The 17,411-nt window shown below is 39.5% G+C and overlaps 1 protein-coding gene across 4 annotated transcripts in view; it reads left to right on the top strand.

Annotated features, from left to right (window-relative positions):
• The window catches only part of NHS (NHS actin remodeling regulator), a 322,109-nt gene extending 305,738 nt beyond the window's left edge, over positions 1-16,371 (top strand). For all 4 annotated transcript variants that reach the window (XM_081126603.1, XM_081126602.1, XM_081126605.1 and 1 more), the window contains 5 exons: positions 274-466; positions 3,297-3,428; positions 4,640-7,618; positions 7,905-8,031; positions 12,341-16,371. In XM_081126603.1, coding sequence (XP_080982729.1) covers positions 274-466; positions 3,297-3,428; positions 4,640-7,618; positions 7,905-8,031; positions 12,341-12,950 — 4,041 coding nt within the window. In that variant the 3' untranslated portion in view covers positions 12,951-16,371. The remainder of the gene's footprint in view (positions 1-273; positions 467-3,296; positions 3,429-4,639; positions 7,619-7,904; positions 8,032-12,340) is intronic.
• Positions 16,372-17,411: the final 1,040 nt, after the last annotated feature.

Here is a 17,411-nt window from a genome sequence, read left to right as displayed (position 1 = left end):
TTCTTCAGCTAGAAGTTTGGGGATTTCTGGCTACCTTGTCTCTTGTCTTAACTCCATTTGACCTGAAAACCATATTTATTTAACCCACTGTTTCCTTTTGTGTCACTTGATTATTGAAATTATAACTTTCAAGTAGTTGTGTTTACTAACTCTTTCTTCCTTTGACCTAAAAGCTTATTTCTGACCAAATCTTTCTTAACTAAACTGAAATTCCTTATATGTGTGTTTATGTATAAACCATGATGGTTGAGTCTGGATGTACTTCATTTGCAGTCCCATCCCCCGGAGGACGAAGATACAGATGTCATGTTAGGGCAGAGGCCGAAAAATCCAGTACACAATATCCCCTCAACACTGGACAAGCAGACGAACTGGAGCAAAGCACTGCCTCTCCCGACACCGGAGGAGAAGATGAAACAAGATGCTCAAGTGATTTCTTCTTGCATTATTCCCATCAATGTCACTGGTATCGTTCTGTTCTTTTCTTAGGGGCAGTTGGGTCAGAATATTCTGTGTAGTAAATATGTTCAAAACCTGTGCTGCTGGGGGTACCAATTAAGAACACTGCTTTGTGAACAAGTAATACCTTTTTATCAGAATACAACCCAGAAGATGTTCAATATGCTTTTGTCAGGCTTTGAACATCAATTTGCATATGTTTCACTGGGACCCTTGTTATGTAAATGATGGACAGTTTCTTTTTTTGGGGGGGAAAAAAAAGTCCCCAAATAGCTCTTTGGCCTTAGCAGACTGAAATAATGGAGAAAGCAGCAGTGATTAATCATATGATAATGATGCGTGTCACCGCAAGAAAGAAAACAGCAAACCCTGGGTTCCTAAAACTGCAAGTAATGATCCTGCAGACCGAGTATAAAATCTGTTTTCATGCTTCCTTGGATGAAGGTAGGCTTGTTTAAAAGATCGTTTAGGATTCTGCAGTGATTTTAGGGATTTTTGACCTAAAAATATATGGATTCATAGACGAAGGCTGAATTCTACATTAAAAGCCAGCAAGCCTGTCTTCTGTACACTCTGCTTTCCTCCTCCTGTGTACTGAGAGTGTGAATATTAGTCTAGGTTGAACGCAAGCCTGTCCGGACTTTTCTGGAAAATTTTATTGGCAGCATTGTAAATTCCAGAATTGGATCTGGTAATCTTTGTAAGTAAAATAATGTTTTAAAGTATTCTAACTTTCAAAGATGGAAATTAAGTGATCTATTTATTGGGCTTTCTTGAAACATCTTTAACAGTTACATTTTAACTTATTTACATATTGAAAATTTCAAAATGGCCATATTATGACTGATTTTCACCCCGATACCACATGACTAAAGATTGCATGTTATGTGAGATGCATTTTAGACACAGCTATTATTAACCCCACTCAGATCTCTCTCACATAAAGTAGGGAGCAAATGATGACCTGATATCTGGCATAGTTATTTCCTTCCTGAAAAAGAGTTCTAGTTGATCAGCTGGTTATGAGCTGGAGGTTAATTTTCCAGATGACCTATTCAACTTGTATAATAAATTATTCTAAGGATGTGTGCTTTATCTGATCCCCATGATCTAAATGGGATGGATTAGGGGAGTTCAGCTGTCAAAATGGATCATTTTGGCATCCTCATAAACTAACTTCAGTTCTGGGGACATCTGATTATTAGCAGCACCTGCTTTCTTCATGGCACTGTAAGTAAAATCTTGTTTTCAAATTTAGTTCTTTGATTTTGGGTCTTCCCAGGAAAAGGGAAGATCTGTACTTCTGCTTTATTTCAGGAACTCTCAGACGAAAGCTTAGATTATCTGTTGATTTCAAGAGCTTTAATGAGCAAGTTGTTGATTATGCTCATATAACACAAAGTGTTTGTGTCTATATGCCATGTGTTCTATAATTATTATGATAAGAATGAAGGATTTTAAAATTTTTGGTTGGAACTAAGAAAGGAAAATTCCATTAGTACGAATTCTCTGATAATATTGTAATTATTCATCATGTGATATCTCATACAGATTTTTCAAAGTGAGCTCTAGAAACTGTTATTACTGTGATGCTAAACAAAACTCAAACTGCTTCATTATATAGCTCAACAAGGTTTAACTTGCCATCCTACCCCATGCTTAACAATCAGGATAAATGATGAGACAACCAAGTTCCAAAGCACTTTGGTATCATGGCTTCCTGAGGCAAAGCTCACTCTGAAAACTCCATGGCACACGCTTGTGCCGGAGGAGTTTAAGTTCTCATCTCCATCCTCAGCGTTCTAGATTGGGCACGACTGAATGTAGTGTATCAATAATGTGGTTATGGAGACAGAAACTAACAGGTATCATGGTTTGCTCCCTGTGTTTACTAAAGGAAACACATACATTGTAAAGACTGGGAATTCCAGCTTTATTTACAGTTGGTACTGAAAGTAGATCCACTTAACTACAGAACTGGTGACTACCTTGAATTTTTATTATATAGTGATAAGACACTGGTGCTAAACCAAAAGGTGTTCAATTTAGTCAGTAGAAGAAAGTAGACAGTTATATGATGATTTCATCTCTAGGCTGTTGTTTCTCCCCAGCATGTGTGTGTTTTGGGGGATGGGCATAGTGGGTACAGGGGAAAAATACAAAGATACTTTTAATGAAGAGATGGGTCAGGAATGTTAGCTGAACTAATTCAGGTTGACATCTTGGCTATGAATCTACTATGCATAGATATCAGCTTCAGAGAGCCCAGAAATAGACCAGTAAATAGGAGTAACTAAAGATTTAATCCTTAAATTGTCATTTCTATGTGAAGGTTATTCTTTGATGTTATTTGTCTCTCTTTTTTTTTTTTTAAAAAGTATATCTTTATTGATTTTAGAGAGAGGAAGAGAGAGGGGAGAGAGAGAGAAACAGTAATGATGAGAGAGTCGTCATTGACCGGCTGCCTCCTGCATCCCCCACTGGGGATCGAGCCCGAAACCCAGGCATGTGCCCTGACCGGGAATCGAACTGCGATCTCCTGGATCCCAGGTCGATGCTCAACCGCTGAGCCACGCCCGGCTGGGCTCTCCTCTTTCTTTTGATTTTTCTTCTTGCTACTTTTGGCAGTTCAAGCTGTTGTGGAGAGCTGCGTTGAGAAGTAAAGCTTAATGTACTGCAGCATAATTTAAATAAGAGCTGAATAAGGGTTCCCTTATATTTGTTTACAGGCTTAATCCAAATTCTTCCTTTACTTCAATAAATATCACTGTGTTCCAAGGAAATGAAAAGGTGTTTGCCATTTCTGAAGGCTAATGAGATTTATTTGTGGGTTGCAGGAGTTGGTTTTGACAGAGAGGCTAGTATACGCTGCTCTCTTGTTCATTCACAATCAGTACTACAGCGGAGACGAAAACTGAGGAGGAGGAAAACCATCTCTGGTATCCCCAGAAGAGTCCAACAAGAAATAGGTGTGGTATAAAACTGTTACTGGTTAACGTTCTGTCGGGTGCCGATTTTAAAGAGATGAAATAGAAGCCAACTTTTAACCAGCTTACTTTGAAAAAGTCAATGCTATAACTTGTAGAGGTTTTAAAATGGTGTATATTTGTTTTGTGTTCAACAAGCCAGGTAGTATGACTTTTTAAGTCTCTGTTCTTGACTGAGAAGGTTTGACCTTATAGATTTAGGCATATACATTCAGGTTTTATTGCTAATTTTTAAAAGTTTTGTTAAGGTGGAAATTATGACTGAAAAGTAACAAGATTCAATGAAAGATTCATTTTTAAAAGTATACTTTTATTTGAAGAGATACATTTTTATGACATTAATAATTGGAAAGGTAAATTCCTAGCATACTCAATTAACATGATATCCTTGATGAGATTTTTCCTATTTTTTCTGTTCAATGTGTTTAAGATATCTCTTTCTGTGTTGTTTACTATTATTATTATTATTATTATTATTGTATCATCTTTTGTAAATAAGACTTTTATTTCCTATAGTGAATTGTAAGATTTTTATTTCATTATGTTTATATTACAAAATAAAAATGAATAGTGGCCAAGAAGATAAAATGGACTTTAGTTTAAAAAAATAGTAGTCACTTATTGGGACAAAGTAATTTGATATTGAAGAAAGAGAGAATTAACAAAAGATGTAAAAGCATATCTTTTCTAAATATATATACATACATATAGAGAGAATGTGTGTATATATTTATATATCTATATCTATCTGTCTGTCTACAGAGAAAAAGAGAGAGGCAGAGACAGAAAGAGATTCTCCAAAGCATTTTAACTCTTCTGTTTCTTTTTTTTAACTTCACCCGAGGATATGTTTTACTGATTTTAGAGAGAGAGAAAGGGAGAGAGAGAGGAAAAAATAGATGTATGAGAGAAACACCAATTGGTTGCCTCCTGTATGCGCCCCCACTGGGAATCAAACCCACAACCTAGCTTTGTGCCCTGACCAGGAATTGAACCTGCAGCCTTTCAGTGCATGGGATGATGCTCCAATCGAGCCACACCAGCTAGGCCTCCTAATTTTTTATGCTGATTTTTTTTTTTTTCTGTAAGTAAAAGCTCCAACATGCTAGCACCCAGATTTGTGGGCATCTCTCAGAATGTTTGTTGGTATGCTGTTGTATAAAATATCTCACTATGCTTTCCATGTACCCTAGATTCGGATGAATCACCTGTGGCCAGGGAAAGGAATGTGATTGTACACACAAATCCAGACCCTTCCAACACTGTCAATAGGAGATCTGGAACCAGGGACTCAGAGTGCCAAACTGAGGACATTTTGATTGCTGCTCCATCCAGAAGGAGAATCAGAGCTCAAAGGGGTCAAAGCATTGCAGCTTCCCTTTCACATTCTGCTGGCAATATTTCTGCGTTGGCAGACAAAGGTGACACCATGTTTAACACTGCAGCGAGCAGCCGCACAAGATCTCGGAGTCTTCCCCGGGAGGGTAATAGAGGTGGAGACACTGAACCCAAAGTTGGTCCTAAACCTTCAGCATATGAAGAGGAGGAGCCTTTTGTGGGTGACCAAGAAAGAACCCCTAATGATTGTAGTGAGGCTCCCAGTAGCCCAAGTGCCCAGGAACACCAGCCTGCGTTGGATCTGGCCTGTTCTCAACATCTGCACAGCCCCCAGCACAAGTTAAGTGAGAGAGGGAGGTCCCGTCTGTCCCGAATGGCTGCTGACTCTGGCAGTTGTGACATCTCCTCCAACTCAGACACCTTTGGGAGCCCCATCCACTGCATCTCCACAGCTGGTGTCCTCCTCAGCAGCCACATGGACCAGAAAGATGACCACCAGTCATCCAGTGGCAACTGGAGTGGGAGCAGCTCCACATGCCCCTCACAGACCTCAGAGACAATCCCTCCTGCAGCTTCTCCTCCCCTCACTGGCTCTTCACACTGTGACTCGGAGTTGTCACTAAATACGGCCCCTCATGCTAATGAGGATGCCAGTGTCTTTGTGACAGAGCAGTACAATGACCACTTGGATAAAGTGAGAGGCCACCGGGCAAACTCCTTTACCTCCACTGTGGCAGATCTTCTGGATGACCCCAATAATAGCAACACAAGTGACAGTGAGTGGAATTACCTACACCATCATCATGATGCCTCCTGCCACCATGATTTTAGTCCTGAGCGCCCCAAGGCAGACAGCTTGGGCTGCCCAAGCTTCACAAGCATGGCCACTTATGACAGCTTTCTGGAAAAGTCTCCATCGGACAAAGCTGACACTAGCTCTCACTTTTCAGTGGACACAGAAGGATACTATACCTCCATGCACTTTGACTGTGGTCTCAAAGGTAGTAAGAATTATGTCTGTCACTATGCATCCCTGGGCCCAGAGAATGGCCAGGGCACTGGAGCTCCTCCTACTCTTCCAGACTGTGCCTGGCAGGACTACTTAGACCACAGAAGGCAGGGGAGACCAAGCATCTCTTTCAGGAAACCAAAGGCAAAGCCGACCCCACCTAAAAGGAGCTCATCGTTGAGGAAGTCCGATGGAAATGCAGAGATTTCTGAGAAGAAAGAACCAAAGATTAGCAGTGGCCAGCTTCTGCCTCACAGTTCCAGGGAAATGAAGCTGCCTCTTGATTTCTCCAACACGCCTTCTCGAATGGAAAATACCAGTCTTTCCACCAAGCAGGAACCTTCCTGGATTAACCAGAATGAACATGGTATTAAAGAACCTCAATTAGACACTTCAGATATTACACCATTCAAAGAGGAAGGTGCTGATTCAACTCACTATGCAGACCTCTGGCTTCTAAATGACTTGAAAACAAATGATCCTTACAGATCTTTATCTAATTCAAGCACTGCTACAGGTACCACAGTTATCGAATGTATCAAATCTCCAGAGAGCTCTGAATCCCAAACATCCCAGTCAGAATCAAGAGCCACCACCCCATCCCTTCCTTCGGTTGACAATGAGTTTAAACTGGCTTCACCAGAAAAGCTAGCTGGCTTGGCATCTCCATCAAGTGGCTACTCAAGCCAGTCTGAAACACCAACATCCTCTTTCCCTACAGCTTTCTTTTCTGGTCCATTGTCTCCTGGAGGTAGCAAAAGAAAACCGAAAGTCCCAGAAAGGAAATCTTCACTGCAGCAACCCTCTTTAAAAGATGGAGCGCTATCACTAAGTAAAGACCTTGAACTTCCAATTATACCTCCTACCCATCTTGACCTAAGTGCTCTTCATGTCTTGAATAAACCATTCCACCACCGTAACCCATTGCATATTTTTAGTCATAATAAGCAGAACACAGTAGGGGAAACACTGAGGTCGAATCCTCCACCGTCCCTTGCAATCACACCAACAGTCCTGAAATCTGTTAACCTTAAGTCCATCAATAAGTCTGAAGAAATTAAGCAAAAAGAAGGCAACAATATGGAACTTCCCTACTTAGAGCAAAGCACTCTCACAATGGCTGCCCTGTCTCCGGGTAAGATTAGGCCACATATAGCTAAGAAATCAATATCACGTCAGCACTCCACTGAGGACAACATATTGTCCTTTTTAGACTCCTCTGCAGTTGAGACGGGATCAGATAAACTACAGTTAGAAAAAAAGCGTGCTTTCGATGTGAAGAATCATTGTGATCCTGAAACAGTAACCTCAGCTGGTAGCAATCTTCTAGATTCAAGTGTTACAAAAGACCAAATACATATGGAGAGTCAGCCTATTCCAGAATACACACCAAGTAAAAATTGTGACTTTCCCACAGAAGGATTTCAGAGGGTCTCTACTGCCCGCCCAAATGATTTGAATGGTAAAATACTACAATATGGAGCTGGTCTAGATGGAACCCTAGCACAGGTCCAAAAGGCATCCTCTGTAGATCGGGAGGAAGTTGTATATCCTGAGTCCGTGGATGTGCTCACATCTCAGTCAAACTCATCAACTAGAGCCACAGACATAAGTAATCAACTTAAGCATCAACTTGGGATGAGCCGCCACCATGACAAAGTGCCTGGGGATATCAGCTATGAAGCAGAGCTATCAACTGTAAATCCATGCCCTGAAAAATGTTCTGAGCAGGAAAATATTGCTTCAGGTATTTCAGCCAAAAGTGCCTCTGATAACAGCGGAGCAGAGGAGACCCAAAGAAGTGTGGATGAGGTTCCACTGAAAGGTCAGTTTGTCACTATGGAAAGGGGTGTCATGGCACTTCCTGAAATTTTTCTTTCTTACATTCCCCATAACATTGTACAGCCCTGGGGTGTTGGGATCCCTCTACTATTTCTTTTCCCTCATTAAAACAACTGAGATAAAAGCTTTTGCTCTTGAGGAACTAACCTGACAGATATCTCTCTCATTTTAAAAATGGCAGAAAGGTAATTTATTTGTCCCCTGAGTCAGTGAAGCACAGCAGTATGCAGGTGACTTCCTCCTAAAGATGCTTTTGTTCTTAATTTAAGAATCGTCACCAAGTGATGACTCTATGATTTCACCACTTAGTGAAGACTCTCAGACTGAAGTGGAAGGTGTGTTTGTGTCTCCAAACAAACCTCGAACAACTGAGGATTTATTTGCAGTCATTCACAGGTGAGGCAACAATACAAAAGGTTTTGCTTCTTGTGGTGCTTCTCGTCAAATGCAAATATAGGAAAGCCCTGTGTACATGTAATACATTCAGCAAAAAGAACAAAATCAAGCAAAGAAAAATTATTTTTCCAAATCAAATTGATAGACCTGTATTCAAGTTGGGAAATATGATTCTTTACATATAGTTAGGTTGACCTCAATTGAGAGACTTTCAAAAGAACTGCTGAGGGAAGATGTTTTTTCCCTAGGAAAGACATTCTGGAACAAGTTTTTATTTGAAAACTATTGTGGTTAAGTAACTTAGAGTGAAAGCTCAAACTCTAGTGGAATTTCTGACTTTTAAATAGCTTCTTGAACCTAAAAAACATGCTTAAAGCTATAATCCTATATTAACAGAGATAAGTGTAAGGTGATTCACTAAACAGAGCCCCAAATTTGAGATGGCAGTTTATTAAAGCCCTGCCCATATCATAGCTCAGAACAAGTCACCACTGCTCCCTTTTTTCATCTCTTCCTAAAACTTAAATTTCTTTAACAACACTGGCCTTCTCTAAAATTAATGTTCCATGTCTCACAAATAGGGGATGTCCTCTGGGCTGCTTTCTAGGATAGTGTGTCAATGCCGCCCTTTCAGATTCTCTCATCCTTCCCCTGCGTCCTTGTGGTCAGTGCCCAGATTGGCAAGAATACTCCTTACAACCTGTGACTGAACAGAGCAGGAACTAGCCCTTGGAAACTGAACCCATATCAGACCGAGCTATCCAAACATGATGTGACTACTCCTTTCATAGCTGTGACTGCTTTCTCCCACTAGTCCTTAGTGACTTAGATGGGACTCCCAAGGGAAAAATCTTGGGGACTTTCTTTTCTACCTCATGAAGTTACACTTTTTGAAACAAGTTCTTGCAAGTAGCTTATAATTATATTTCCCAGAATTCTACTTTTTAAAGGAACTTGGTTTTTCTCTTGGTGTGGTTTTCTTATTTAAAAAGAGCACTGCTGTTCAACACATTTTTGAAAGGAGCCAATCAGAAATGCCTTCTGTGTATACCCTATCAGGCACACTTCTCCATTCAGAGAGTGAAGAATTACTAGTTTATTCTTCTTTGCCCCTTGCATAGTCTAAGCTCCAGTTATATTCCTCTCACCCTACTTTAGTCACTTAGGACAAATGACTAAAATGCTATGTAAGTTAAAGAGCCAAATTCTTACCCCAAAGAACCAAATGCTAGTTTCTGGAATAGTGGATATAACGTAAGTAGTGGAGACAGAAAGTCCCAGAATTGAATCCCAATGCTGCCATTTCTCATCCAGTCTTGAGTCAGTGAAAACCTCTTTACTTATTCCCTTACTGGAAATGGAGAGACTTACAGCTCACGTTCTCAGTTTTGATGATAAAATAACATTTTGGTGTCTAGAATATGGTAGATGCTAAAAATAAATGTTAGCTTGAAACTCCTACCCTATTGGAGTGCTGGACACTGGCATACACAAGATAACCACAAATGTTTCAGTGAACCCAAATCAGCCTGGTCTCTAACTGCAAAGCTGACATTTTCTCTACCCTATGGATTTTTAGAATACTATCAATGAACTGAGTCACGCTGAAGATTCGCTGAATTTATACTGGTTTACTTATCAAGATAAATAATATGATGATGGGTACCTAGGCTTGGTAGACTTACTGAGTTTGTTAATCCAGATTTGCATTTGTATAGTATGTATGTGTGTATGTATGTGCAGCATAGTGACAAGAACAATTTTGTGTTTTTTTTAAAGGGAAAAATATTTGAATCTTTCCTTGTTCTTCTTGCAAATGCAATGCAATTCAAACTTGAATTGTAAGAAATTCAAACTTGAAAGGAGCATTTAACATAGAAAATGGAAATGCAGTCATTCTAAGATAGCTACCATTAAATATGGAGTATATTCCTTTGTATTTTCCCCATGTATTATAAACACATATATTCTAACTTGTATATTTTATATTTATATATTTTTTTCAATTACAGTTAACATTCAATATTCTATTAGTTTCAGGAGTGCAGCATAGTGGTTAGACATTTATATAACTTATGAAGTGATCCCCCTGATGAGCCTCGTACCCACCTGGCACAGCACAGAGTTATTACAGTATTATTGACTATATTCCCTATGCTGTACTTTACATCCCTGTGACTATTCTGAGAGTTTATACTTCATAATCCCTTCACCTTTTTCACTCAGTCCCCCAATCCCCCTCACATCTGGAAATGATCAGTTTGCTGTATCTTTAAGTCTGTTTCTGTTTTGTTTGTTCTTTTATTTTGTTCTTTAGATCCCACATGTAAATGAAATCATACGGTATTTGTCTTTCTGTGTCTGACTTATATCGCTTAGCATAATACCCTCTAGGTCCATCCATGTTGTCATAAACAGTAATGTTTCATTCTTTTTTATGGCCGAATAATATTCTATTGCATATATGTACCACAGCTTTTTTAGCCAGTTGTCTACTGATGGACATTTAGGTTGTTTCCATATCTTGGCTATTGTAAATAACGCTGCAGTGGACATAGGGATGCATACATCTTTTCGAATTCGTTTGTAGATTTCTTCAGATAAATAGCCAGAAGTGGAATTGCTGGATCATAAGGTAGATCTATTTTTAATTCTTTGAGGACCCTCCATACTGTTTTCTGTAGTGGCTACACCAATTTGTAATCCCACCAACAGTACACAAGGGTTCCCTTTTCTCCACACCCTCGCCAACACTTGTTTGTTGATTTATCGATGATGGTCATTCTGACAGGTGTGAGGTGATATCTCATTGTGGTTTTAATTTGCATTGCTCTGATGATTAGTGATGCTGAACAACTTTTCATATGTCTTTTGGCCATCTGTGTGTCCTGTTTGGAGAAATGTCTATTCAGGTCCTCTTCTCATTTTTAAAATTGGATTGTTTATTGGTTTGGTGTTAAGTTGTATGAGTTCCTTATAAATTTTTGATATTAACTCTTTATCAGATATATTATTGGTGAATATCTGCTCCCATTCTGTAGCTTGTCTTGTTTTGTTGATGGTTTCCTTTGAAGAGCAATGTCAAGGAGTTTGGTGTTTAAGTTTTCTTCTAGGAGTTTTATGGTTTGAGGTCTTATATTTAAGTCTTTAATCCATTTTAAGTTTATTCATGTATAAGGTGTAACCACTAAGGTGGTCTAGTTTCATTTTTTTGCATGTATCTGTCCAGTTTTCCCAACACCATTTATTGAAGAGAATGTCTTTACCCCATTGTATATTCTTGCCTCCTTTGTCATGGATTAATTGACCATATATAGGTATGAGAGAGAAGTAGAAAGACATCAATTGGTTGCCTCCCACACATGCCCCAACTGGAGCCAGGGATTGAACCTGCAACCCAGGTATGTTCCCTTAACCAGGAATCGAGCCCGTGACCCTTTGGTGCGCAGGCTGATGCTCTAACCACAGAGCCACACTGGCCAGGGCAAAGATATTTTAATGATGCTAATTCTATCTACCCATGAGCATGGTATATGCTCCCATTTATTTGTATCTTCTTAAGAATGATTTTATTTTCTTGATAGCTTACAGTGTACACAGCTTTAAGTGTTCCAGATGTGGTCTAGGTTTTCAGTTCTTCACAGAAAGTTGGCTTACTGATTAATACACTGTTGATGTTCCTAAGCAGCTATGAACAATGTTATTTGCAGCCCAAAATGGATTGACTTATTTAAAAAGTCACCTAAGAATTTTTTTTTATTTAAAAAGCAGACTGAATAGTATGATAGCACCCCCTCCCAGAGAGACACACACAACTATCATCCAAGCCTATAAACCAGCAACCGATGGCTAATCCTGTCCCATCCGCAGTTCCATCTACTTTGCTCTTCTAGTGTTCATTGGAATACCAGACATCATAGCATTATCTGTATTGCAAAGACAGATTTAATAAAAGAAAGCAACACTCCTTCACCGTCTACACTCTAACTGGGAGTGTAGGATTTTCTTATTCTAAAACATCCCAATAAGTGCTCCTCTGGAACGTCTAATCTCCACATTAGTCATTATTTGAAATGGCCATTTCCAGAATTTAATTTCTATCCGATGGTTATCAGAGAATTTCCCTCCAGCTGTGAGTACTACAAGGGCAAAGGACTGTATCCTACTCCTGATCTCCATGGCTCTAATACTTACTATCCGATCAGATAGGGCGCACCGAAATGCTCTTTAAGGAGATGTGTGAATGTGACTTAACACTTTCAGTTTTATAAAAATGTATCTGGACTGAGATTCTTCCTTTTCTTAAAAGGTCTAAAAGGAAAGTACTTGGAAGAAAAGATTCTGGGGACATGTCTGTTCGAAGCAAATCAAGAGCGTCTCTTGGCAGCAGTAGCAGTGGCAGCACTGGTTCTGTCACTTCACCCAACAGCAATGTGACTACCCCAAACAGCCAGAGGTCTCCTGGCCTTATCTATCGAAATGCTAAAAAGTCCAACACGTCAAATGAAGAGTTTAAGCTGTTACTCCTCAAGAAAGGCAGTCGTTCGGATTCCAGTTACCGCATGTCTGCCACTGAGATCCTGAAGAGTCCCATTCTGCCTAAACCTCCTGGGGAGCTCACAACCGAGTCCCCCCAAAGCACCCATGAAGCCCATCATGGGGCACCTGGGGCCGAGGCATTGTCCCCACTCTCTCCATGCTCCCCACGAGTTAACACAGAAGGGTTTGCCTCAAAGACCTTTGCCACCTCAGCATCAGCAAGGGTTGGACGTTCTCGAGTCCCCCCTGTGGCCAGCAGCAGCCGCTACAGTGTCCGCTGCAGGCTGTACAACGCGCCCATGCAGGCCATCTCCGAGGGAGAGACGGAGAATTCCGACGGGAGCCCGCACGACGACCGATCCTCCCAGAGCTCCACATAGGTGGCCGTGCCAGACTGGCTGTCAAGGCCAAAACCCTCAGTCGGCGAGAGTGGGAGAAGGGAACAGAGGACCAGGGAGAAGCCAGCATATCACGGGGCACCATCACTCGCTACCAATGAATTCCTAAATATTTGCTGGGGAACCAAGGTGGTTTGGTCTTTCTTGATTGTTTTCCATGTTTTTAAGTAGCTGCACTGTCTTTCATATATTTCTTTAGCTTAGTTTGATTTACCCAAGGTCATTCCTTTTGATAATATAGAATTTTAAAATGTCTGCTTTTCATGAAACCTAGAAAAAAAATTTCCCAGAGCTGCCTATTCAGAAAACAAAACCCCCACTGTCATAATTCTTACGAAGATGAAATTACTCTGGAGGTTTGGTATTTTTTTACATTAAAATGAACTAAAGCAAAATTTAGAAGAACTACACACATGTAAATACCATATTTTTGATAAAAATGTGTAAATAGATTTATCAATGACGAGTGGACATGTGGCCAATTATCTACTGCACACCAACTGTTTATAGAACACAACAGATAAAGTGTAATAATTGTATTCTGTGAATACCATTTTCATATCAAATACCATAGTTAAATGTCCACCAATATGATTTCTGAGTGATAAACCTCATATATGAATTTTAAACTGGTGAAATAAAGGAAATCTTGAGGTCATATACTGAAATGTGATTAATTTAAAATAAGGAATTCAGACCTAATCATTTTTGTGACAAATTGCAGCACCAAACAAGCTAATAATCACATGGCTATGATTTGCCATGTGGTGATTTGGACAGAATGAAAAGCATGCTTTTGATTTTTTTAAATCAATGAGAGAAATCATCATTCTCAATACAAAGCCCTGAACAACAGCATTTGACAGTGTCCTTTAAACTTTAATTTTTCAATGGATTGCTTTAAAGAGAATGAGCAGGGAAAACTAGTTAATTTTAGGTTATATTTTATATTAGGCTACTGGAGACATAAGCAGTCATAATCTAATGACTCAGATAATGTTAAAACTCCTTAAACAGTCTAGCAATTAGCTCCAGGTTCTTTAACAGAAATAAAACATAAGCATGCCACAGAGCTGTTGATTTATCAGTAAATACCTGCAATGAGTTTTCAGTGAAGCTTCTCTCTGTGCTGATGAGATTCGTACTACCTAAAAATTAACAGAAATGACACTGTGAACAATGTAGTTGGGAAATAGGTATGTGTATATGCATTATTTATATTCACTGTTAAGCTGGGAATGGGGAACAGCTCTGGTTCACAATGCTACATACAACTGAGTTTTTGTCTGATTTTACTATATCTGCTTGATGGCAAAAGGGGAGGGGTGGTGGGTGGGAAAGGAAATGTCAGGGCAAGCGCTCTGATAAAATGAAGGCAGGGAAACAAGCTGAATTACTTGAAATTACTTGAATTTTCTTGTCTTAAAACTGAAAAAAAAATGTAGTTACAAGTTGAAATCTGCAAATAGTTTTTACACCTCTGATTTTAACATGAACTGATGCTAATGTTTGAAATATGTCAGAAATATGAGCATTTATGTACTGAGAATATGTTTTGAATGGGAGAAGGTAGAAAGTGGAGAGAACTAAGGAGGGATATGGCCTATAAAAGAATATAATGCAATTAGAATGGTAGAACATACCAGAGTTACCAAGAAATTGATATGCAGCTGGCTTTAAGCTTATGCAAGTGGTATTTGGGAAAGTAGGATGTGTGAAAGGGGGGTTGTGGTTTTGATTTCATTCAATATGAAGGAGAAAGCCTGGTCTAAGAAGATGCTATCTTTCAGAAGAAACACTTTCCAAGATGTTACAGATTGAGAATTAGAGAATCTGATTGCTGTTGGGGTTTTTTTTGTTTGTCTGGAAAGAAAAAACAAGTCTGGCTTCTACTATTTGTTTTCACTATAAATTGTATTTCTTAATTTCTTGTCATCCTTGTATGTAAAATGGGTGCTGGGGGTGGTGGGGTAGATGAGGGAGAATGTGTGTGTGCGTGCGCGTGCGCACTCTCGGGCTGGGATAGATAAGCTACCTGGTAAAGGGTACATTTGAACATTTATGAAGTGTTATACTTTTTATTAAAAGAAAAATGTTTTGGGGTTTAAAAAAATGGACCATCATTTCTCATTGGAACCCATCAGTTAAGAAAACCGGCATGGTTTGACACCGCATTGGAACATGAATATCTTTTTCTCATGCTTTGAAAAGTACACTTGGCAAAATTTTAAAAATAAAGTTTTTAGACAAATGCGATAAGAAACAGTCATTACAAAAGGTGATCTTTTGTAATTTTCATAAAGCAGTTCGTTTGCAGTATGGCTTTGTGTAGTTAGGGGTGTTTTAAGTGTAAAGAAAGGTATGTGGGCTTTAAAAGTGATTCTAAATCTTGAATAGAAAACATGAATTGGCTTTAATAAATATGTCACCTTTTTATTATTGACATTAATTTAAGTAATGGTACCATGTATATTTTAAAATGCATATTGACTTGAATTGTGAGGCAATCAGATACCTTCTGTATGTAATGATCACAGAACTAACCCTTATAGTTTTACTTATTTTGTTTACTCTAAAATCTATAGCAGAGTTTCTCTATTTTATATTTCATAGATTTAAAAAACCCAAATAAAGATGGATTTTAAGTTCACTGTGGAAAATAGTATTAACAAACTGAATTTAAAAAAGGAAGGAATTCCTTAGTAATCTGGAATATTCTACATGACTTTATTACATAGTATATAAGACCACGATTTAGAGGACCATCTTCAACATCACTGCCATCTTGAAGCAGGGTACACACATTAGGTATTGCAAAAAACATCAATCCAAACTTTTCTTCTGTTGTTTGCACTGATGCTAATTTTTTGTTTTTTTATGTTTATACAACATGTCTATGTTGTGTGGGGGAAATTTTTTCCTTTTTGATTTTTTATGTTTTGGCTAAGTAGAGGACATGGACTAGTTATAGCAAACAAAACACACTGTTTGCTCTTGCCAAAGGTCAGTGAGTGAGTACATTTGCTGCAGTGGTGACTGGCTTAGAAAACTAGATCATGACAAAGACTTAAAACTATGAAGTGTAACTATTTTGGTACTAGAACCAGTTCATGCTGGCCGAAAAGACAATGGTTTATGGACTTGCATCCATTTTGTATTTTTGTAATATTTGTAAATATGAACTTTTTAAATTGTTGCAAAAATGATTTCTTTTGTAAGATGTTTTCAACGTTTACATTCAATTCAAGCCTTTGTATATTTTAGAGCTGTGCAACACCTTAAGTCTTGTATTTATTTTTAGTAAAAATGGTGACAGTTTCATTGTGAACCCCTCTCAAAAAAATGTACCAGGAAAGTTTGATTACCTAGAAAGTGTGTATAGAAACTGCAAATAAACGTGACTGCGATTAAACAACCGGTTTCTCTCTTTATTGTTATATAATTGGGGTTTCACAGACACAAGCATTATATAGGGAACTGGACATAAAGGAGGGGTAACTGCTATGGCAAAAGTATGAGCAAAATAATAATAATACTGTCTCTACAATGGGCTCTAATCTAGCTTTGTATTTGAGAGGAAGAAACACATTTCCAATGTCAGATATACTTCCCTTGTAGCCCCTATCTGGGCCAGGAAAAGATTTCCTGGCTTTACTTTGTAATATTCACCTTTGTTTCTGATTAAGTACTCAGACTGTGCCACACTGTGTCTCCTTCCCAAGATGGGCAGCCTCGCGATGATATATAGATACAGATATATGTAAGACATCATGCCACTAAATATCATGTACCCTTTATTACATAGCAAATTCATGCACCAGATACTCTTCTAAGTGCTTTACTTACTCTAACTCATGTACTCCCCATATTGTGCCCATTTTACAGGTGGGGAAACTAAAAGCACAGAGCATTACTTGACTTGCCCAGAGCCACAGAGCAACTAATTGTTGGGGCTGGGGTTCCAATCCAGAAAATTGGCTCCAGGGTCGGAATTTGTACCTAACCGCGATAGCTAAAGCCCTACCCCTCTCCCGCTCAAATTCAAACACTGAAGGGCACAACTAGGGTCCACGCAACCTCGACTTCTGTGGCGCATTATTGGGAGGGGGAGGGGCGGAATTACGTTAAAAAGAAAGCTTCCAAGCACCAACCACTGACAGAGTGGACGCCACGCGCCTGAATGCCACACCCCCGCGAGCTGCCTCGGGGAACCCTCCCAGCCACCGAACTGTTGCGCGCGCATGCGCACGTCGCTCCTGCGCAGCAGCCCCAGAAACCCCTCTCAGCTATGGAGGATCGCGCCTGCGGTCTAGCACCGGGTTCCAATCCCACCAGCCTCCGCGAACCGAAATCTGGGATGTCGGCCCAGCAGCTGCGCAGTGGGAAGCAAAGCCCCTTCCCTAGGCTGTCTCCTTAGCAACGTCCTGCTCCCCAAGGGCTACG

This window comes from Miniopterus schreibersii (genome assembly GCF_964146895.1).
Source record: "Miniopterus schreibersii genome assembly, chromosome: X".
NCBI lineage: Eukaryota > Metazoa > Chordata > Mammalia > Chiroptera > Miniopteridae > Miniopterus > Miniopterus schreibersii.
The sequence above is the reverse complement of the archived record's forward strand: the minus strand, read 5'-3'. Positions and strand labels throughout refer to the sequence as shown.